The following is a 23,904-nucleotide window of genomic DNA, read 5'->3' as shown; positions in this document are numbered from 1 at the left end:
AGAGATTAATCTAGTTTACAGAACTTTAATCATTTTGTTTATACACTGAAGTGCATATTTGATCAGGATTAAAGAAAATAGATATTTAAAATGCAACAGCCAAATACTGTAAAATACTTTTTTCCCCCTCTCTCCCACTCATTGCACTTAATGACAAGCAACAATTTACTATTGATGTCTCAGTTCCAAAATATTTTAACTGGTCAAGCCAAGTTAAGCCAATTCAGAAGAATTTTCCTCAAGTGCTGTTGCATTAAAGATTCAAGAGATACAGACCACAGAACATTCATATTCTCCATAGGTGTCTTCTCCAGCAGAAGTGGTATACTTTTTAAATGGCAAGGTCAGCTTAATAACATAAAAAACTTATGAAGAAAAAGAAAATGTATGCTGTTTTTTGCACTTATTAATTAAATGCACACATTAGACTTTTAAAATGTAACTTATTTCTCCTTGTCTGGAAAAGGAGAGAATACAATAAGGTTGCTGCATGAATCAGCTGAAATACATATTTCAGCCTTATTTCTCAGAGGAGTGAAGAAAAGGCTGACATCCAGATTTGGCTGTGGGAAGAAGAAATACATTTAAGTCTTTCCAAATCCAATCAAGTTGTTAGCTTGTGGTTGAGCTTCCAGATAGAAATATTTGCTGCCATTTTTAAGGCAATTTAAGAGCACCCCCCTATTCCAATTTTAAAAAGAATTGTATAAACGTTTCTTTACAGTGCTCATGCATGGAACATTACTAAAAGCCCCCAAAACCAGCCTAACAAGCTGTGCCGTAAATAGACTGTCAGATGTAAAAAATATATTCCAATCTGAGTTCCATTGGACAGATATGTGAATCTATGCACTCATGTCCAATCTTAAATTGACAAAGCAGTGGTTTTTTTTTTTACTCATGTACTGCTTCCTAACGAATATGCCATGGTGGAATCTATATCATGATTCTAATACAGTTTTGTCCCAAGTGAAGCTGTCATGTGTGCTCATAGCCATGTTATTTGAAGATACTGAGAGCTGTAATGCAAGATAGATGAAGGATATCAAATGAGGGAAAATTGTATAAGAATTGTTGCTCAATTTCATTCCAACTAAATTTTTGTGCTCCCCTTTCCCAGCCTTTTTTGGTGATGATTCATATGCACAGGCAATAAATTGATGCCACTGTAAGGAAGGATAAAGCTAGATAAGACTAGCTAGACACTTTCCTATTAAGAAAAATTGTGTGCTCTGTTTAGGTGCACTATAAATCATCTTTAGTAAGCAATTAGTTTCGGAGCAGGTAAATTCTGGTTATGCATCATAATTGTTACAATAAAAACAGATATATTTAACCTAAACTAATCTTAGGCATTTTTTATTGTGAAGTCAATAGGTAACCAGAATAAAGGCTACCCTCGAAATTTTGCCTTTGGTGCCATGCCTGTGACACAGCCTACCCCACAAAAGTTGTACGTATCATATGAATCTATGTATATTGAAACTGTCACACAAAGTCTTCTATATGAGCTGGAATTTTGACAATGTAAAGTTTCTACCTGCATGTATACCTCCTCATATACAGTATATTGTATCTATGAGCCCTTATCCCTAGAGAGGTTTGCATCACAAAATTACCATGGAAGTAATGCACCATTAAATAACAACACATGTTTATTTAATGATGCATTATTTACAAAACATAATTCTGAACAGTTTAAGTAATATTTAATGCTGCATCAATTGACTGCAAGCAAGCATACCTGGAGATCATATATTCCATCATCACAGGACAAACCTGGAAAATAAAATCTCATTTTCAGAGAAGTATTTTAAATGCATATGAAGTTATACATAGATACTAATTATATTATCTGGAAGCTTCGAATTGAAATAAATATACTTATGCAAACAATATTCTGAATGGACTATTTAGTACTGCTTTCACTTTATATATCTCCAACACATTGTTATTATTTATAATGTAAAAGGTTTCTATACTGATGACAGTGAGGACATACTTGTATAAAGACATGCCCAAATTGCAGCCAGCAGCTTTTATCGTCAGCTTACAGCAAAATATCTTAGACATCTGTGACAAAATATGCAGACAGCTCTGAAAATTGGATTCCCAAATAATTCTTACAAGATCTCAGATTATAAGATCAGCCAAAGAATTTCTTTCCTTGTTAATTTATTGGCTGACTATCTCATTTCAAATGACTTTGTACCTTTGTCATAAGAAAATCCACAACAATTTTACTTACGTTCTGGAGTATGCGGTACTTGATCTTGATCACAAGTTTCTGCAACCTGAGAATTCTCTGTGGGGCAAAGAAAACCCTGTTTGACCTCATCTCTTGTGGTCTGCTTCATCTCATCTCCAATTTCTGAAGCTTCTTTAAATTGGTAAACATTCCTGTCACTTGAGGATGAGCTCCTGTCACAGCTGGCTGCTTCTGTATCCTGGATTCAGAAGCAAAGATAAAGTTCAAGGATCTTGAAGATCTATTATTCTTTAGAACAGATTTCCCCAACCTTTCTAGCTTTGTGGACCAGCAAAGGGGAGGGGGAGGGAAGGTTCCTGTGCGAGTGGCAGGCAAGCACACATGCAGTTCTATTTGCACAAGCGGTTGGGCACATGCACCCGCTATTCGCCCAGTAGGGGTGTGCACTCGCTCGCCTGCCACTTCTGCGGCCCGATTCCAAACTGCTTAAGGGCTGGTAGTGGGGCGTGGCCCAGGGGTTGGGGACCTGTTTTAGAATACACAAAAATGACATGGAAGATCTTTTTAAACCAATGACTGGCACTTTTGCAAAGGCATAAACTGACCCTTTTCATTTTCATTCAGTTCAGTGATTCAACCAAGATTTTTTTTTTTTTTTAAAAGATAGCTCAGTTTCACTTTCCTTTCATAGTATTTCATCACACCCACCCCTTTATATATATATATTAAAAAAAACAAGACAGCCACCACTTTCTAAGGTGTTACTTCTCTACACAATAAGCAAGATAACTTTGACAGAAATGCGCAAGAACTGTTAAGAAAGCAAAAAGAGCTAAAAAATTTCCTGAGAAACAAGTTAATATGTAGAAGTGGTTCAGATAGACATCTCTCCCTGATCCACTGGAATAATAAAAAGGAGGAAGGGCAGCAGCACAATCATTGACTTGTAAGATTTTTATAACCAATCTCAATGAAAATAATTTTGGTCTTCATGTGGAGTTGATTTTCTGGGTCTGCCTAATGGAATTGACATGTTTCCACTGCCAGCAAATTCTGCATTTCCAATTTCTGAACCAACAGAAAACAACTTTGTGACATCCTGATATGAAAGAAAGACATGCTAAAAAAGGCATACTTACAGTTGCTATTCCCACTATGTCTGTTCTAACACACAGTTCCTCTGTTGCTTGAATGCCACTGGAGAAAATAAACAAAAACACAGAGGTACAGATGTGAAACTATATTATCTCCCAGTTACTAAAACCTTTTCAACTTGCAAATTCTCAACTTGCATACATTAATATGATGCATAGAAACATCGTAGCATAAAAACAATTATGTTCTCTAATTAGTCAAGCATTCTATTTCTCATTGTGCCCACCAGAGATCAATGGGTAGCCTACAGATAGGATTATTTGTCAGTTTGGCAATTCGAGTCCCACTGGCTCACTCCAGGAGTTTGATTCTAAGCAGCTCAAGGTTGACTCAGCTTTCCATCCTCCCGGAGTTGGTAAAATGAGGATCCAGATTGTTGGGGACAATATGCTGATACTATAAACCGCTTATAGAGGGCTGTAAAACACTATAAAGTGGTATATAAGTCTAAGTGCTATTGCTATTATGATAATAGCAGTACATTCCTATTCATGTCCCCCAGCTCCTGGCATTCAGAGGATTGTATATTATGTTATAATGAGCATGAATAGCCCCATATCCATTTGAGAGGAGTTTGAACTGATTTACAAACACCTATCAAACTTCCTCGCTTCAAGCTTCAAGGTATTGGAAGAACAATGAAAAAACTGAAGGCTAGAGTGTGAATTAAAACAAAGATATCATTAACAGTTCTTCTAACATGAATAGCAATTTCTCGCAGCACATTTGTAAGAATGAATGCACTCTCACCACCTGATAAACCATGGAAATACCAGCTATATGATTAATAAAAATTAGGTTTAACATAATTGCTGGAAGGATTACACATCTGAAACAAGAGGATTTAAAAACGTTATCAATTAGATATAGTCAGCAGAAAAATTATAGTCACTGTTTCAGGACAGTTTAAATCTACGCTATATTTTTTAATGGACAGTGGAATTAAGAATTTAGTTTGGAGTGCTAAGATGCAGAAAGACGTTTATAGCTTGAAAGAAGAAAAAAACCATTTGTGCTCAAAAGCCCGAGCATGCTTGTGGTGTGAAATTGAAATGGAGCTCATCTAAAGGCAAAACACCTTAGAAAAGAATGGCTGTATATTGAATGCTTAAGGAATTTTTTGCTGTGAAAAACCCAATGACTTTCATGCAACCCAAAAGTTATTATTATGCTATTAGACTCTTCTGGATCTCCCCAAAAGGGTTGTTATTCCTGCACCGACCAAAGCAAAGGGGCAGTTTAGCTGAATACCTTTGTTCAGATGCAGAGCCAAGGTGGTTGGTTCCAGCAGAATCTGAAAATGCTTTAGGATCTGGAATAGGAGGAACGGCTTTGGACGTACTTGATGTGTCTTGCTTTAAAACACAGATCTCTGCACAATTCTGAAGCAAAGCCTTATTGGCAGACCTTGGGGTCCTCCACTGGGAAATCCTGTCAGTTGATTTAGGAGTCCGACCTGTAGGCAATAGATGAGTGAGCAACTGAATATTGTATTATATTAATATGTTATATGTGATAATTTTTGGATTCTGGGCCCCACATCTGCAGAAAATATGGGGGGAAAGGATGCTGAATGCTTGAAGTATGAATGTTGTACATGAATGTGTGTGTGTACGCACACGCACAGGATTAAGTCATCCTCAAACCTTTTCTCACATTGTATGTGCTATTAAGGCAGGGGTCTTCAAACTTGGCAGCTTTAAGATTTGTGGACTTCAACTCCCAGAATTCCTTCTCCAGTCATGTTAGCTCAGGAATTCTGGGGGTTGAAGTCCACAAGTCTTAAACTTGCTAAGTTGAAGACCCTGGCATTAAGACAATCTGAAATGTTTTAACAGACTATTTGACCAATAGTAAGGCATTCTCCAGCTGTCCCCTCACAACTTTGTGATAGATTAAACTGACTTCAGCTTTGTGGCTGAATGATGATTTAAATCTGCGTGTAGCCAGACATAGCCCGAACACAAGGGCCAAAATACCACATTGGGATTTTGACTTGTGTGCTGGAGGCTTTTCTTGCCTCCACTGCAGAAGAGCTGCCAGTATTCATGGTGTGGGAGCTTCTCAATGAAAAGCTTCTGTTGTAGGCATCCCTCTTTCAGGAAAACTCAGCTTCAACAGTTTAGAACTGTTTCTCAAATGTTCTGTGTACTGAAGTTCGAAAAGTATTTACAATGTACGTGGACTTGGATGATGTTCCTTTAAACCAAGAACATACAATGAAAAATCAAAAGGAGTCAGCAGCTACAGGAGAAACTGTTTTGAAATAAAGCAATCTTGTTCCTGTTTTAAATTCCTTATTTTAACTTTGATAAGGTAGTCCTCAACCTATGACCAAAACTGAGCCCAAAATTTCCATTACTGAGTTTTGCCCCATTTCGCCAACCTTTCCTGCTACAGTTGTTAAGTGAAATACTGCAGTGGTTAAGCTAGCAACACAGTTATTAACTTCCCCATTGACTTTGCTTGTCAGAAGGTTGCAAAAGGTGATCACATGATCCTGAGACACTGCAACAGTCATACATACATGCCAGTTGCCAAGTAGCTGAATTTTGTTCACATGACCATGGGAGAGGGGTTTGCTGCAACAATTGTGTGAAAAACGGCCATAAATCACTTTTTTCAGTCTCATTCTAACTTCAGTCACTAAATGAATGGTCGTAAGTTGAGGACTACTGTAATTAGCTACCAACTGCTCTTAGGCACACTACTTTCTGGATGTGGGTGTCTGAAGACCCATTGGTTCCCATCACCTAGGAGGTAGAATACTTCATCCATGCCCAAGGTCTTGAAGTGGGTAACCAAAATAATATAAAACAAAATATCAAAAAATAATATAAATGTATATATTCAGGAGGTTGTCTTTGAAGATTACTTGGAAGCTACAAATTATATAAAATGTAACAGGCTACATATTGCTGGATGAGAACCACCATAATCATATAACAGTATTATTGTGGCAGCGCTTGTCGATGGGATTTTGAATACAATCCGAATGTTGTTATCTGTCCCCACCTTCTGGCCACCTAGCTGCTTCCTCCAACTAAAACCAATTTATCCAATATATACTGTATGTACTAAGTGGAGGTGCTAAAGATTCCCCACTCCATGTGAGTTTCAGGGAAGGTGAACCTTGGAAGTGATATTTCTTATGGAGTATTTATTTCTTTATGGTATAATTTACCCTGGATGGTATCTTCCTTAATGTTTTTAAGGAAAACTGAAACAGAAAGCTTTTAAACTTTAAGGCCGCAGAACAGTGAAGCAAAATGGATTGTTTTGAAGTTTGATGGTTCTGTGGATATGTTGTAAACTACCAGGAACTCTTGCGGAGTCAACAAGATGTAGCTACTGCAATAACTATCATCATAATACATATGTTCTTGCACAAAGGCAGTGATCTGGACTGACCTGGAAAGGATTTGGCAGGAGATTCAATTCGGAAAAACCCTCCATCAAATATCCGTTCTGCTTCTTTAGGTATTACTTCGTCTGAAGCCTCTGCTGCCAACCTTTCTTTTGTCTTGTTCTTCATGGCTGCTTTTACAGCTGCAAAGCGTTTTCTGGCTGCTCTCCTTTCGGCAGACCCCCCTGGTGCTTTGGCTGTCCTTCGAAGGATGGGCTTTTTCTGGAAATCAAAAGACATCTTGGCAAAGCTGTTTATCACCAGCCTTCAAAAATTCAGGGCACAAGGAATAGAATTCTTTATTGGCCAAGTGTGATTGGACACACAAGGAACTTGTCTTGGTGCAAATACTCTCAGTGTCCATAAAAGAAAAGATACATTCGTCAAGAATCATAAGGTACAACACTTAATAATAGTCATAGGGTACAATAAGCAATCAAATCATACTAGGAAACAGTCAATATAAATCATAAGGATACAAGCGACAAAGTTACAGTCATACAGTCACAAGTGGGAGGGGATGGGTGATAAGGAGTGATGAGAAGGTTAACAGTAATAGTAGTACAGACTTTGTAATAGTTGAACAGTGTTGAAGGAATTATTTGTTTAGCAGAGTGATGCTTTCGGGAAAGCATCAGACCTCTCTAGAGATCCTGCCTATATCATGCAGACACAGCTCCTTCACTCCATCAAAGAGGGAGCGATAGATTCAATAACATCTTAGACATCAGAGTACAATTTTGAGTACTCTGACAGAATATAGGGCACAGTTTCCCCAATCTTGGCAACTTGAAGATGTGTGGACTTCAACTCCCAGAATTCCTTACTCAACCAAAATCTTCAAGTTGCCAACATAGAGAAACATTGGTATAGGGCAGTGGTTCCCAAACTTTTTCAGTCCAATGCCCCCTTGGTGCTACAAACTCATCCTCGGTACCCCCCACCCAGGGGTGGGATTCAAATTTTTGTGAGTGTGGCCTAATTGGAGGGTGTGGTTTGCTGGTCACGTGACTGGGTAGGCGTGGCTTGCTGGTCACGTGACTGGGTGGCCGTGACCATGTGACTGGCAAACCAAATACAAGTGGTCCTCACTTAATGACTGGTTGTTTAGCAAGTGTTCTAATTTATGACTGGCCTCCCCAGAGCTACTTGACCAGTTTTTGGAGTTTTGACAGCTTTAGATCAGGGGTCTAAATCCCACCCCTGCCTGTGTGTGTGTGAGAGAGGGAGAGAGAGACGTTGGATCAGATCTCTCTCTCTTTCTCTCCCCCACCAACACCAGAAAGCCACCGTCAGTCAAAATTCATATTAGTGGTCTCCGGGATTTGAAATTATGAGTTTGGTGGTCCCTGAGGTCCAAAAGTTTGGTGACCCCTGATCCAAAGGGATGAGCCTGAGAGAGGGAAAGAGAGAGAGAAAATAAAGAGAAGAGAAAGAAAGAAAAAGGGACAAAGAAAGAGGGGGGATGGAAGGAAGGAACAGAAAGAAAAAGAAATAGAGGAGTGAGGGAGGGAGGGAGGAGAAAGATAATGAGATATCTATTCTAGTCCAATCACCTGCTCCAGCAGGGTTAGAAGGGAGTGTGTGTGCGTGTGTGTGTGTGCGTGTGTGTGTGTTCTCATTGTAATTTACCAATACATTTTGGTTTTGCCTTCTTCAGAATTGGCACTGTAATACATTGGGGAAAAGTAATTTTTAGGGTGGAGGTCTGGTCCAATGTATCCTGTTTAAAGCCTCAACAAAATGTGAGAGCTTCCTGATAGTCTTGGCCATGTTTCGTCCACAAAACCTTTAATAGAAGCCAAAGAGGTTTCAATGTGGAAAACAGCCTCAGTCTAAACTAGGCCTCATTCAATCTGATGCATCAGGTCTCTCTCTTTCTCTCTCTCCCTCCCTCCCTCCTTCTCAGACTGGCTTTGCTCTACTTTCCCGATGTGCCTGCGGAGCTTCGAACATGGATGGATGGATGGAGGAGAGAGAGGGAGGGAGGGAGACAGACAGACAGGCAGGCAAACAGACAAACCTTTTGGATGGATGGACGGACGGACAGACAGACAGAATATGACAGCGGCGGCACTTTGGGAAAGTGGTGGCAGCGGCTTTTCCCAACGTGCTGCCGCATTCGAGGCACCGGTTCTGGAGCATTACTGCAGTCAATGGGTGAACCTGCAGGGCCGGCACCTCAAACGCCCCCCTGCCGCCTCTTAGCGTCCCCAAAGGGGCCGGCAGAGGGGGGCTAAGAGGCACGTTACATGTCGCCACGACCGCGTTCGACGTGCCGCCCCCCTGCCGCCCCTTAGCGCCCTTCTGCTGGCCCCCTTGGGGATGCTAAGAGGTGGCAGGGGGGTGTTCGAGGCACCAGCCCTGAAGGTTCACCCATTGACTGTAGCACTGCTCTGGAGCCGGCGCCTCAATGGGTGAACCTGCAGGGCCGGCTGGCACCTCGAACGCCTCCCTGCCGCCTCTTAGTGCCCCTCTGCCGGCCCCCTTGGGGACACTAAGAGGTGGCAGGTGCATTAAACGCTGCCACGGTGACACATAACATGCCACCGCTTCCGCATTGGAGGCGCCGGCTCCAGAGCGGTGCTAGTCAATGAGTGAACCTGCAGGGCCGGCACCTCGAACGCCCCCCTACTGCCTCTTAGCACCCCCCTGCCAACCCCCTTGCCTCTTAGCGCCCCCCTAAGGCATCCCACCAGCCCCCAGGGGGCAGTATTGCCCACTGTGGGAACCACTGGTATAGGGCATATGATCCAAGAAAGTAGAACAAAACCATACGCTCCTGATGGTATTATAATTACAATTTGTAAAACCACCCAGCTCTGGGCAACTTCACAACAGGTTAAAAAAACCCAATCCAATAAAAGCACGTTAAAAACCAATATACAAACATGTTATGTCTCACCTGTACAAACAAAGTTATAAGTCCAAATTTCCAACTAAAACACAAATAAGCAGGCAAGTCCGGTAATTACAGGGTTAAATTCCTTAAGCCGATAACATTCTTGGCAGTCTCACGCAAGCTGTCTGCCAAGTCCAATAAGGAAGCAGGAACATAAATCACAAGCTGTCGCCACACACAGGATAATTCTGAAGCTTCTCTCACTAAACACGTTGTCCTGAACAAGAACCCAGAGCTAATACACCCACTTTTATTCCCTGTGGGGCGTGTCAGTCCCTCATCTCATTCTCTGATTTGTCCTTTCTTTCTGCGTTGCATCTCACGCTTTTGCCTGCGTCTTTGCCTCGCATCAAACCAACATTCCTCAGCTTGATCCTCAGTCAGAGGCTCTGATACGCCATCCTGGTTATCTGCCGACACCTGAGGCACAACCAGGGAGGAAGGTCTTGCCGAAGAGGAAAGTCCTGGGGAGGAAGGCAATTCCAAATCCTCTAACAAAGCAGGCTCAAACCTCAGAGCCAAATCCTCCTCTTCCTCATTATCCAAGTCTGTGTCCTCTAACAGAGCAGGCTCAAACCTCCGAGTCACAACACAAACATATAAAAACCACTCACAATCAATTTAGAACAGAAAATCTTTGCAGGGAGCTTTGCTAGGAAGTATGGCCTCCTGTCTATATAAATGATAAAGTAGTGGACAACAGCCTTACTAGTTTGCTTTCTGGGAAAACCAATTTTTGTGAATAGGCACTTCCATCCCTGCAGTCACTAAAGGAATGTGTGACTCTGTTCCAATCTATGATTGGATGCCCAAAATATATTTCCAAAATTTCAGATGTGCCTACCAGTCCAAAAGATTTGTCTCTCCCGGGGGATATCTCACCAAAGACAGTATTTCAGGTAGGAAATAAAAGGATTACTTTTACTTAGGGTTGTCAGAGGCTGAGTTCTGACTCAGAATTGCAATATATGAAAGTTAAGATATACCTCCAACAGGACATATTCTTCTGCCAACCCCTCTCCTGACTATTCAGGCAACTACTGGAGAATGATTTATTTATAGGAATAAAAGTAAATAATTAGAAAAAAGCAGGTTTTTTTTTCAAAATAAACACTTATTACAATTCCAAAGTTGGAACTGCTTGTCACAGTATATTTAGCCAAACTCTACTTTCTGACTTACAAAGATGTCCAGTACTAAACTCTTTAATGATAAACTATGATCTGAGATGGCTTCATTTCTAGGAAACATTTAAAGGTCATCCGTCTCAAACTGACTATAATACTGATATATTCAGCACTGAATATTGAATTATTCAGCTCCCTATCAGATTTCACTAACTGTCAAGCTATTCTCAGCAGCTAGCAAAAGTCAGGAATGTCAAGGCAAGCAACTAAAAGATCAGCCATAGGTCTATTTTACCTTCAAAACACTTTAAAATTCACTGGAAATATAAATTACATGTCAGATCTTAGAAGCTTTGATCAAAATCCCAAACATCAATGTACCTATTTGTTTACAAGAAGCAAACTTTTGGCACTTACAGCAAAATGAATGAAGGGGCAAGATTGCATTAAAAAGAAAACCTGGAGCAGACCAAAAGCCAGGAAGTAAAAGTGGGTACAAAAAGGAAAGTTGGAAAAGAAAGGGATGCTTTACTGCACTTCAGGGTCAGCCTGAATATGGGTGGCAATGCAATTAATCAGCCATCAAGATGTGCAAAGTTTTATAAAATACAGTAAGATATATTTCCACTCCAAAGAATTCAATACTGAAGAAACGTTAAAATAAGAGGCAAAGGAGGCAGGAAAGCAATATTTGATTATTTCACTCACATATACTCAGTAAAGATAGGCATGGGTTTGTTTACTGCAGATGTCACCTCCTTAAACAAGCTGTGCCTTTCTGAGTTCAAACAGTGCTGGAAGTCTCAGGACGGTATGGATCTACATTAAGGAAGCACCACTACTTTAATGTCTGGGACTCCACAGACACCATACCAATTCAGGAAAAGGCAGGAGTCATAAAAAGAAAAAAAAACCCTGACTGATGTAGTGAACCTGCCTATACCCTTTCAAATCACGTTTCCCATTTTTAAAATGTGAATTGCTGTGCATCTCTGGTTCTCAGACTTCGTTACAGGAGTTACAGTTCCCAGAAGATGAACAGGTAGCTAAGTTTAGTAAAATTCTGGCCCATGAGAAAATTAATTGTACCTTTTTTGTGCAGTTGCAAAGTATCACTCAACAAAGTTGCCTTTCAGAAATAGTCTCAGCAATTAAGTGCCAAGCAAAAATCACCCCCTAAAAGCTGAACCAGCAAAGACTCTCATACCTTGGCAGGTTTGTGGGTCTGAGGATCATCCACCATTTGCCACCCATTCACCTGAAATTTATTCAAGTTCTCAAATTTTTTATTCATGTCTTCTACCTATTTGAGGAAGAGAAAGGTTGAACAAAATTAAAGCAAGACCAAAAATATCAAAAAAATCTTTACATTAAAAAAAAAAAAAGTGTTAAGAAGCATAGTAAGCTTCCTTATTTTCTTAGGAAATAGCTTCACCAAGAAATCAAAAACAAGACACTGTTAGTCATTTCTTAAGAATGTCTTGCAACATTGCTTTGTATCCTGCTGCTTTGGGTGAACAAGAATTTAATATGGATTGCCCAATTTGGTACATGCTGGAGAACCCTAAATTTTATTCTAAGATGCGAGTTTCAAGTTGACATGATGGCCAAAAACAAGCTTGAGTTTTGTGTGTGGAATATTAGTATGCTCTCAGCAGCCAAGGGACATGCATGTTCAAGCTGAAAAGTGATATCTCCTTGTGGTGTATTTTCTACAAGTTTCATTTTCCCCAGTTTGGGATATTTCTTGTAATTTCTTCTTTATAATCAACTGCAGAATCTGAATTATCAAGTTAGGATTGGTTTACTGTTGACTAAACAAAGGTCTGGCCATTAAGTAAAAGTAAGCTGAATGCAAACAGAGGTTTAACAGTAAAAAAAAAAATCTTACCTGAAAGTTTACCATATCCCAGAATCCATCCAGATCTGTGTAGGTTGTCTCTTTCTCTCCACGTCTGAATTCACAATTATCTATCAGCCCTTCAAACTGTTTGAATCTCTCTGTTATCAACAATCTGGTTTGCCCAATGGTTGTACGGACAAGATCTTTTGCTGAAAAAAGTGGTATTTTGTTGGATAAACAGTATATAAATTAAAACTACTGTTATATAGAGGTAGACTTCAATTCATGTAGGTTTGAATGTGATATTCAAGTTAATGCATATTGTAAATTGATTCTAAGTCATATTTACTATGGCCCGAAATTCAGTTAATGCAAAGCTAGCAGGCGTGCAATTGAGACTAGTGCATACACAGCTGCATTTTTAGATGCTGCTAATCTTTGTGCAAAATGCAGAACAGGAAAAATCCCCCAGAGGAAAACAGTTAATATGCAAGTGAAGAAGTTCACTCTCAACAAATCTGAAGATTTGTTCACACTATATCACACTGTAGAAATTGTGAAGCAAAAAATTATGAATGCAGGCCCTAACATTGATGAAAACTCACTCTACCAGCACATCTATGAAGATTTAAAGAAAAAGCAGTTCAGTCTACCCTGCTAAATATGTTTTAGTCAGTGTAAGTTAGTTTTTAGAAATGATTCTTAGATATTTTATATATATCTATATCTATACACACACACACACACACACACACACACACACACACACACACACATTTTCGTGGTGGGGGCTGGTGTGCTGGGCTGGTTGGCTGCGCTGCTGCCTCTTGATTGGTTGATGGAGTTGATGTTGGTATAATGGGCTGTATGATGGCCTTGTGAGTTTTGTTGTGGAGATATCCTGGATCTTGTGCTGTAATCTCCTGGGTCGTTTGTTTTGTAGTGATCTTTTTTCCATACAAAACAAACGACCCAGGAGATCACAGCACAAGATCCAGGATATCTCCACAACAAAACTCACAAGGCCATCACACAGCCCAATTATACCAACATCAACTCCATCAACTCAAAAAGCACACCAGCCTCCACCACCAGTATTTATAGAGACGGCAGCTCCGATCACACACTGCTTGCACTGGCACGAAGCTGAAAGCACCAGCCTGAGGATGGCGAGTGGGACCTCACCGAAACTTCGCCAAGATACTCTTAATCTTACATGGGAAAAGACCCGTACACACCTAGACCTACATATACATATATAATTTTGCTTTTTATGATTTGGTTAACCATAAATTTAAATAAGTAAATTATGTCTATCCCTTACTATGTGATTAATATACTTACAAAAGTTATGTCTACATTTTTTCCGCATCGTACTGGAACCAATTACTATATTTTCCATAGAAATATCACTTTGAAGGCTCTGAATTTGAATAATGCAACTATTTTGTAGAATTCACGAACCACACTAATCAAAACCTATCTATAAAGATACAGGCTTACCAGAGTCACAGTTAAAACTCAAGCAGTTTATTTTTGACAATAATTTCACACATACTTTTTGTGTTTTCTCTCTTACCCTCCTCTGGAATATCAGTTTCAACAGTTTTATCCCATTCAAGACAAAATGATGTCAGTCTTTCTCTCTCAGATTGAAGAATGTTTCTTTTAAAATAAAAACGAAACAAAAGCACATTCAGACAATTTCTTATTATTTCAATTAATGACCCATTTTTACCCATAAGATCAGAGGTGGTATTCAGCAGGTTCTGACTACTTCTGGAGAACCGATAGTGGAAATTTTGAGTAGTTTGGAGAACCGGCAAATACCACCTCTGACTGGCCCCGCCCGCATCTATTCTCTGCCTCCCGAGTCCCAGCTGATTGGCTGGGTCTTCTTTTGTTGCCCTGCACAGGAGAATGGAGCTGGAAAGCAGGTGGAGAGGGAATGGGATGGGATTTTGCAGTATCCTTCCCCTGGAGTAGGGAGAAAATGGAGATTTCCCCTGCCACACTCACCAAGCCATGCCCACCAAGCTACACCACGCCACGCCCATAGAACCAGTAGTAAAAAAATTGAATACCACCACTGCATAAGATACTCAAAGGCACTAATATATAAGGTTATAGTGCTTCAAAACCAATAACAGCAATTAAAAAATATTAATTTAAGTAAAAAAACCACATACTACGTAGAATACTTCTCACTATGTTACAATTCTTTGATCTGAGAATTGTATTCAACTTTTGCTTCTTTTCCTATTCACACCCTGCTGTAAACAAGAATTGGCAGAATGTGCTGAATCACCTTCATACATGTAATTTTTTTTTTCCCAATAATTAGGGTTGAGGTTGCTATTCAGAGCATCAGTGCCTATAGTAGCAGCCTGTGAATTATAGTTTCAATAACAAGAATGGTTTCTAGGCTAGATAGGACTCAATAGCCATTTTACTTCATTGCTTTTCATTCAAGGGAGAGAATAGATAGTAAGGAAAATGCCATTCCTACCATTCTGTCACCTTCTACTTAGAGCAGGGATGTCAAACTCCTGGCTCATGGGCTGGATGCATTATGCGCTGGCCATGCCCATGCCCGGTTTAGCAAAGGAGAACAGAGTCCCGATACGTCACGTGACACTGCCATGACGGCGTGAGTTTGATACCCCTGACAAAGATGCTATTGTGGGACTGGTATATAATTTTCAGAAATAGGCTTGCTTGGAAAGGTATAGTCTGTGGCACACAATAGCGCAAGTAGATACAATCTAATTTTAAACTCCAATCAATTACAACAGCAGGTAAATGTATCCCTAAAGCAGGTAAAATGGATTGGGTACCATTTCTATTCCACAGTATCCATTGGATAGCAAATCTGTTGTTTACTTTAATACAAAGGTATTATCTTCTCTTTGAAGAAGATATTTTAACAAGCATTCTTATTACCCAGGCAGTTTATTAATGTAGATCCCTTTGATCTTGTCTACAAACCTGAAATAGGATACGTCATGCAGCTTTGTTGTTGGCTCTGATATTTCAGTTGCTAGTAGATCTGGTTGCTGCACACTGCTCTCACCTTCGAACGCAATATTATCCCTCATCTCACTAGGCAGCCGTTCTAGAAAAAAAAAAAGATTTTAGACAGAAAAAGTGTAGAATCTGTTTTAAATATAGGAAGAATATAATCTGCAGCTAAACAAACTGTAGTTGCTTTTTCAGTAATTATCAATTACATTTAAACCACCGCATTAGCAGCAGTATTTTGCATGTTTAAAGTTGCAATGACCAAAAGCTGCATTTTTCCCTTTTTTTCCCTCCAGTAATGAAAGGAAAAAGGATGAAGGGTAGCTTGTTACCCCAAGTCTGATTATGGTCTTTGGTTTTGTTTTGCTTTGCTTGCTGGTCCTGGAACCTGTCTATCTAATTGCCAAATTTTAATATTCTCATAGTTTAAAATAAATACAATGATTAAGTCTAAATAGGCTTCAAACAAAAAGGTTGCTCTCCACCAATGGCACTTTAAATAATGTCACATGGCTGATGCACCCTCAGTCACACTGCATCCTCCTCCTCCTCCCCATCATCCCATCCAGAGATCCCTCAAAGTATCAATGGGCTTGAATAAAAGCAAAATCTCCATCCTTCACGCATTGCTGCAGGGTCTAAGCTAAGGATATGCCGACAAGGTGCTTCAGACTGAGCGTGAGTATGCTTATCAGAACTAAAATCAAGAACATTTTCCTGGAAGAGTCCAGAGAACAAGGCAACTTGATTAAGGAGGTGCCAACAGATTACTGTTCAGCTGCACCCTTTCCAAAGCACTTCCTTCAGCTTCACTGAAGCGTAGCACGCCCCTGCCTGATAGCTACTGTATGTCAGCACTACAAATAAAAGACGGAGGTAGAGGAAAAGGCATCTAGCCTAAAGGCAAATGGGCACCCACAATGGGACTTCTCATCCCCTTTTAAAGTTTTTGTCTCTTAGTAAAAAATATAGATGTTTTCTTAGATATACCTCCGTTAATTTCTCCCAATAAATCCAGGGCATGTTGGTGTCTTTCAGTGGTTTCCTTTGTGACTTCTGGGTTAGGGGACAACTGCGGATCATAATCTTGTGTTTCTTCTTTGTATGCTTCACTAATAATAATAATAATAATAATAATAATAATAATAATAATAATAATAATAATAATAACAACAACAACAACAACAACAACAACAACAACAACAAAAAAAACAACACTGGAAGTTGCAGTTCAAAACTGAACATGTATGGAAAGAAATGTGATTGTAGTGCTCAGAGCAATACCTAAAAAACTTCCACAATATCTGGAAATATGGAGTTTATCAGACTTGGAACACCCTAATTTTATAAAACAAAAACAAAAAATACACACAACAAACCCCTAACCTACTTGGAATTGCCTATATTCTTAGACATCGTCTTAATTCTAGATTTCCACCAGTTTTAGACTGTGAATTTAACTGTGAATTACCTACACATAGAAATAATGCCATTGGACATGTATGCACATGAAAGGCTCTAATGTTGGGAAAGGTATAAAGAAAGAGGAAACCCAGCAGAAGATGGATGGATTCAGATACTAAGGTGATCTGGGGTGGGAGTGGGGGACTGTTGGGAAAATTGAAAGAACAGGTTAGAAATAGATCATCATGGAAAAAGCATATTTATGTGGTTGTTGGTATTGAAAACAACTTAATGACACATAATGAAATCAATGTTATGGTCCTATTTTTGTATGCCTACTTGAATTCAAAGTTTTCTCCTTGTAGCAGAGCGCATAGCTTAACTACAGGTATACTCCCAAAATTATCTTAAATATCTACACCATCTGAGAGATCAATACTGTTTAGATTTGGTATCTCCCTTTGAAAGACCTGGACCTCATATATCAGAGAGCTTTTAATAGAAAACCACTATAAATAGCCAGAAGCAATCAATTCATACACACTCTTGTAAAGTTGAGGCATTTTAAGAGGAAACTAATTGCAACAGGAATAAGGTCTGGAAATTAGAATAATTATCTCCCTTAGTGTTTCCTGTTTGAGCTTGAACCTGAAGCAGCATTAAGGGGAAAAATCAACATAGTTTGAACAGATTCATAAAATACTTTATAAGAAAGTCTGAAGTAGGATATCCTTACTTGGTTGTTTCCGAGGGGGTCCAGCAAAGATTGGGTAATAAAAACATATTTGCCCTGGAAGGGGTCATTGGTTTCACTTTGTAGGTGGTCAAGCCTTTGGGAGGTTGAAAGACAAAATTCTGAGGGGCAAATGAGCGATTTCTTTTTGGGGGTGCTGACATGTTTTTTTTGTCAAGAAAGTCCTTCTGTTCACTGATTTCAGCAGGTTGGAGTTTCACCTCTTTCTCTTGTTCCACTGGAATATCTTGATTTGTATTGTGTACTACCTGCTAAAACACAGTGATTTCTTTATAATTTAAACACACACATGTATATAGTTTTCCCCCCTGGAAAATATTAGTAGGTAACATTCCAATTTCATTTGCCTCTAGCTCATATTTGAGAATCTGATGCATTTTAAAATTACTAATTTAAAAAACACAAACAACTGGGGAATATTTCCATCATGATTTGCCTTAATATAAGCTTGAACTCAGATGACTTGAATCAGCAAAACTTCACTATTTCAGTTTAGGCAAGTCACAGTTTTGATTTCTGAGCTGCCATTACAGATAATAGCAGCATACTACCTATGGTACTATGATATAAATGAAAAAAAATTATACTATGAAAAAAACAAACTTACTGTTGTCCTTTCCTTTATTATCTCTTTCTGCTGCTTTCCTTTAATTGTAACTCTTTTTGGGGGCAGATTACCTAAAACAGAACAGACTGAACATTATTCCATATATTTTTTTGCCACAAGGAACTCAAAATAACAACAGAAAGCAATAGAAGATAATTATTTTATAGAAATAGAGACAAAAATACAAGTGTAATAAAAATCAGAATTCAACTTAAGAAAGTCCACAGTAAAATTACCAAGGCGTCACCACCCAGATTTGCACTTAGTAGATCAGTGAGATCATGCCCAATTATAAATTGGATAGAGGACCATCAAAAATACACAAACTGAAAGCAAAACTGGGAAATTGAAATAACATCCCAGAAGTAGGCAATGACAAACTAAGGAAATTGCAATGGCTGTGCTCATATGTCACTAGAATTCGAACCTGGTCAAGGAAATGTTTACCTTTAGTTGCCCATGTAAAAAGTACTTTACTACAATTTCACCCACCTGAAATTATAGTTGGTTGTGGTGCTTGCGGTATTCTGGACTTAGCTGCCACTGTTGCTCTTGTAATTCTTTCATGTGTGATTCTTGGGGTGGCGGACTGCATCTCTGAAAAATGAGAAAGCTGATCAATCACTAAAATCTTAAATGTTATGTGTATAAGGCAAGGATAGGTATCTTTTTTTTTTTTTACACGACAAAAATTAAACAAAGTTGATTGGACCATGTTATGCAATTTTCCAGGGCTGGGATTTTCTAGTTATTTTGGTACTAAAACTACTGCAGAACTTACACTATAGTATCATGTATTTCCTGCTCCATGGTGGTGTGAAACTGCAGTACCAACTTCTGGTTATTCCCTCACCAAAATTCACAAGAGCCACCGGAGCCCTTTTAAAATAAGGACAAAGAACTCATACCTTTATTCTCTTGTTTGGAAGGTTTGTCTATGTAGATCTGCTTCTGTTCTTGCTGAGCTATCTGCCGATTGTGGCCCTTATTGGTGTAGCTGGATGCAACCTAAAAAAAGAAATATAAAAGCACATTTTTTTTTTTAAATAAGAAAGCAATCGCATTGTGTTATTCATTTAATTCCAGCCAATAAGCAGATGTTGACTAGCTGTTACTCCATCAGTGACCTGTTTTTGATCCAGCCTTTTAAACCTCTGTTTAGTCGCCTGGTGTGTGTGTTAAATCTTTACCATCAAACAGCAAAAAAAAAATTGCTTCAGTAAGCACAAGAAGCATTTTAAAATATGTCCCTCCCGGGCTCTGCTTTTGGTGGCAAGGGCTTCTTGCAAAGACCAGAGCCTAGAGGGCATGCTCATCCTGCTATCCCTCTGGTCTCACCGCTCTGCTTTTGGTGCACCGGGAGCAGGCAAAAAAAAAAACTGTGGCAAAAAGGCTGGAGAGGAGACAGCTTGCTAGGTCTTCTCAAGGCCCAGCGTCTGTGGAGACGCAGCCGCGGAGGGGGGAAATAGGCAGAGAAAATATTGCAGTGCCTCTGTGGTTGTTTGTAAGGGTGAATGACTGCCGTGATTCTGCAACATTTGGGACTGTGTCATAAATATTGGGGGAGGGAGGGTTATGTCGTAACATCAAATGGTTGATAAGTGAACTGTCGCAACTTAAGGATCACCTGTAACATGCAAATAGTATATGATCAAAACAAACATGTAACACAAACCGATGATAGCTGTGGCTTCCTTGGTTCTGGCAATTGTTTTGCTTTCGACCTTGTAACTCGCGTGACAACTGGAGCTTCCTAGGAACAATCCAGAAATAAGAATGAGCAAATTCCAATCTCCATATTATATGTGTACCTTTTAGTAAAAAAAAAATGTTTTTTGAATAATCTAGAAGCATTTAGGAATTCTCATGCAACTTTTTAAATGTCTTATTTCCCTCCTGGTTATTTATTTTCTTAATCACCTTTACTTGACTACCTATTGATATTTTAATATGTGCCTTTTAGGAGTTCTCCAAAAACAATTTATAAAGATGTTCAAATAAAATATTTAAAGTAAATATAAAGGAAAATGAAAAACTCTATGTTCACATAAACTGCTCAATTGTCTCATTTCAACAGAATTTTCCACACTTTTGTATAATAAATATTGCCTCCTTTCATGTATTGGTAATTAGTTTTATTTTATCTTTTCTTTCAAATATTTTGAGTAGCCTACATGTGCACCTTGGCATTTTTCTCATAAAAGTCCCTACAGTTTGCATATGTATGCACTACTGGCTCAATATCATGGAACTAAATTCATGGTCAAATGCAATTTCAATTATATTTGTCTTCTCCAATGGTTTAAATCAGTGGTCCCCAACCTTTTTTGTACCAGGGACCAGTTTCAAGCACAAACACTTTTTCAAGGACCGGGGTGTGTGTGTGTGTGTGTGTGTGTGTGTGTGTGTGTCCGAGTTTGGTGGTTTGCTTGCAGACGTTTCATTACCTGACTAAGTAACATCTGATGTTGTTACCTAGTCGGGTAATAAAACGTCTGCCAGCAAACCAAGTTCAGGGAGCGCCTCGGTCCTGCCTCCCTCAGCCCCATCCCTCAGGTGTCTCCCTCCCTCCCTCACGTGTCTGCCTCGTTCCTCTCTCAGTCGCTCTCTCGCTGCTCCACCAGCCCAGGAAGAAACTGCTTCAAAGAAGCGGCGTGTGTGTGTGTGTGTGGCTTTTTTCCTGTTGCCGCACCTCCTCCGAAGCGCCCGTTTACCCCCACCCCCACCCCGCCCACCCGAGCGCGGTTCAATCCACAGTGCTCCGTTCTGCCTGCCTGCCTGCCTTTGTTTCGGAGCAGCTTTGGCTGATAAAAAGAGGCGAATAGTTATTATTCTCAGCCGAAGCTGCTCTCAAACACCCAGACAGGCAGGCAGGCAGAACGGAGCACTGAATTGAAGCGCGCGCGGGCGGGCGGGGTGGGGGTAAACGGGCACTTCGGAAGTGCTGCGGCGACAGGAAAAGCCACCCCCCCCGGCTTCTTTGAAGCAGTTTCTTCCTGGGCTGGTGGAGGAGCAAGAGAGCGACTGAGAGAGGAACGAGGTGGGAGGAAACTGAAGCCGCTGAGCCAGAGAGCAGGACAGGCTTCGGTTGCTTCCTCCCTCCCCTTCTCTCATTTGTGTCCTTGATCCCCGATCCCAGCAGCATTCACCGAAGGCGAAGAAAGGCGCCATTTTTTTAAATTTTTTTAATTTGCGGCCCGGTACAGAGTGCTCCATGGACCGGTACCGGTCCGCGGCCCGGTGGTTGAGGACCCCTGGTTTAAATCTAAAGTAACAGAACATAAAGTATAATCTAATGCTACAAAATACTATGCAATGTAAAACTAAATAGGATGAGCTGTAAGAGTTTTACCAAATCATGTCAACAGCTGTGAAATATTATACAGAATAAAATAATTGTGCAACAACTCAATGAAACTTTGATTATTTAAACCAGAGAAGCCATCTAACACAGAATATGTAGACTTTTCCCTTCTAGGTTCTTCAATAAAGACCCAATTGGTTAATCATATAGAAACTGCTTTTTCCTAGCCTGATCATGTAACTAGAGCAGATCAAGTTTCTATTGCTTTGATGAAACACATTCTACCTATTTGGAAGTGATTGGAAAAAAGCTTGTTTGTGAGCCAACCACGTGCTTATCTTATCATTCCTTCACTTGAAAATTGGAAACTTATTCATAGTTCCTCTTGAATTTAAATCAGGCAATCTGACAAGGAATCAATTTAAAGACTTTGCCTTTCCTGGGAATATTCTGATGAGCATTATGGCATCCCACATAACAACAAGATCATAATCTGGTTATTGTAAATAGGTCTTATATTCATGTAACCTTTTCTTCTTACTTTATACACAAATCTCCTTTCTGATCCATAGAAGCTATTATTATCCATTAAATTACAGTTAGCCTTGGACTTATTACAATTGGGACTGGAATCTCAGTTGTTGAGCGAAGCTGTCATTAAGCAAGATGCCCGTGGTACTGCTTACTCAATGACTGTGCAATCCCAGTTCTCCAAGTTGCAATCTTTAAGTGATCTTGTGGATTGTGGAGTAAAAGAGATCCCTGCTAAAGAACAGGCAGGTCACCATCATGAGAGAGAGGATCTCATATATCGGGCTGGAGAAATGAAATGGGGGTCACAGAAACCTCTTCATTCTTCCAACCCAGGGCATGATTCTATACAGACTGAAAAAAGTTCATCTTGAAATCAATGGAGTATTTGCAGCATGGGGCATTTACATCCATCCCCCAGATACAAGAGGACTCCCTCTGGTTCCCGGGGGCTGGCTGCAAATGCCTTGTGCTGCAAATACTCAATGCTAACATCCTGCTACTATTTCAGGACAGATCCTTTTCAGCCAGTCCCGAGAAACCAGAGGAAGTCTTCCTGGCAGGCAGCAGAAGTTTGCATCCTTCCTTGTTGGCTTCTCAATTGACTTTCTAGGGAAGCCAGTGGGGAAGATTGCGAACGGTGATCACATGATCGCAGTGTGCTTGTCAACCTATTGTAAATGCAAATGGGTTGCCACGTTTCCAAATTGCAATTATACGAACACGGAGGCCCCACAACAACCATAACTTCAGGCATGGGTTGTAAGTCCTTTTGCACAGTGCTGTCATAATTTTGAACAGCCATTGAACAAATTAGTCATTAAGCATGGACTACCTATAAAAACCAGAAACATGCTTCTAATCTAGTTTCCAGTACTAAATATGGACACACAGAAAATGAAAAAACCTGAAGTATTTAAGAAGTTCAGAGAACTTAATAAAGTTCGACTCATGCTTCAATAACCCAACATATGAATTAGCTGTTTTAAAGGAATGCAAAGATGCATTGGAACTAAGCTTAAATATTACGTTATTCTCACTTTCTCTTTTGATCTCTTCAATACTGGAATCTGTGATGCTTTTGAAAGAAAACCCGGGAGGTCTGGTTTGAATTGTCCACATTTAAAAGTAGGTTTGTCTTTCTGATCCTTCAACCTGCGAAGTTCTTTTTCCGCCTTATAGCGCTGAAGCATGTCCATGCGCTCTTGTTCACGAGTCTTGGCTGCAGCATCTAAAATTTAACATATGCAAATTGAAATCCCATATAAATGTGTGACATCAAAATTAAAACATATCTTGAGTAGCTAGAACAGTAGATGCAAATCAAAAAGATGTAAAAACAATGTCCTACAATTAGATACACAAAAAGATCTATATTGGCAATGATATATGTGAAAAATATCTAGCCAATTTAGGTGATTGCAAGTTGAATAGCAAACAGTATCTAAAAAACACAAGAAAATTTTAGGCTACTTTAATAATAGCATGATATCTGGAACACAAGAAATAATAGTCCCCAGTCTACGTTGCTCAGGTCAAATGCCAAATCATGTTCTGGGCATTATGTTTTAACAACACTTACATGAAGAAGTTTCTCCAGAAAATTTCAAACTAAGTGAGTTTGATAAGAAACATGTAAGA

General features: G+C 39.6%; 1 protein-coding gene across 2 annotated transcripts in view; it reads right to left on the bottom strand.

Moving 5' to 3' along the window:
• Positions 1 to 9: 9 nt before the first annotated feature.
• Positions 10 to 23,904, bottom strand: part of DLGAP5 (DLG associated protein 5) — a 29,798-nt gene continuing 5,903 nt past the window's right edge. The window contains exons 3-19 of one of the 2 annotated variants that reach the window (XM_026670224.2): positions 23,304 to 23,494; positions 20,104 to 20,181; positions 19,337 to 19,436; positions 18,921 to 19,025; positions 18,429 to 18,499; positions 17,804 to 18,072; positions 16,654 to 16,775; positions 15,631 to 15,757; positions 14,222 to 14,307; positions 12,691 to 12,851; positions 12,007 to 12,102; positions 6,776 to 6,992; positions 4,616 to 4,820; positions 3,349 to 3,406; positions 2,249 to 2,447; positions 1,745 to 1,779; positions 10 to 563 (exon numbers count right to left, since the gene is read on the bottom strand). In XM_026670224.2, coding sequence (XP_026526009.1) covers positions 444 to 563; positions 1,745 to 1,779; positions 2,249 to 2,447; positions 3,349 to 3,406; positions 4,616 to 4,820; positions 6,776 to 6,992; positions 12,007 to 12,102; positions 12,691 to 12,851; positions 14,222 to 14,307; positions 15,631 to 15,757; positions 16,654 to 16,775; positions 17,804 to 18,072; positions 18,429 to 18,499; positions 18,921 to 19,025; positions 19,337 to 19,436; positions 20,104 to 20,181; positions 23,304 to 23,494 — 2,240 coding nt within the window. In that variant the 3' untranslated portion in view covers positions 10 to 443. The remainder of the gene's footprint in view (positions 564 to 1,744; positions 1,780 to 2,248; positions 2,448 to 3,348; positions 3,407 to 4,615; positions 4,821 to 6,775; positions 6,993 to 12,006; positions 12,103 to 12,690; positions 12,852 to 14,221; positions 14,308 to 15,630; positions 15,758 to 16,653; positions 16,776 to 17,803; positions 18,073 to 18,428; positions 18,500 to 18,920; positions 19,026 to 19,336; positions 19,437 to 20,103; positions 20,182 to 23,303; positions 23,495 to 23,904) is intronic. The other variant, XM_026670225.2, reaches the window with a different exon arrangement.

Source organism: Notechis scutatus, chromosome 1 (genome assembly GCF_049901735.1).
Source record: "Notechis scutatus isolate UNSWTSFEM ecotype Mainland chromosome 1, rNotScu1.2, whole genome shotgun sequence".
Classification (NCBI taxonomy): domain Eukaryota; kingdom Metazoa; phylum Chordata; class Lepidosauria; order Squamata; family Elapidae; genus Notechis; species Notechis scutatus.
Note: the sequence above shows the minus strand (reverse complement) of the source record. Positions and strands in the feature narration are given on the sequence as shown.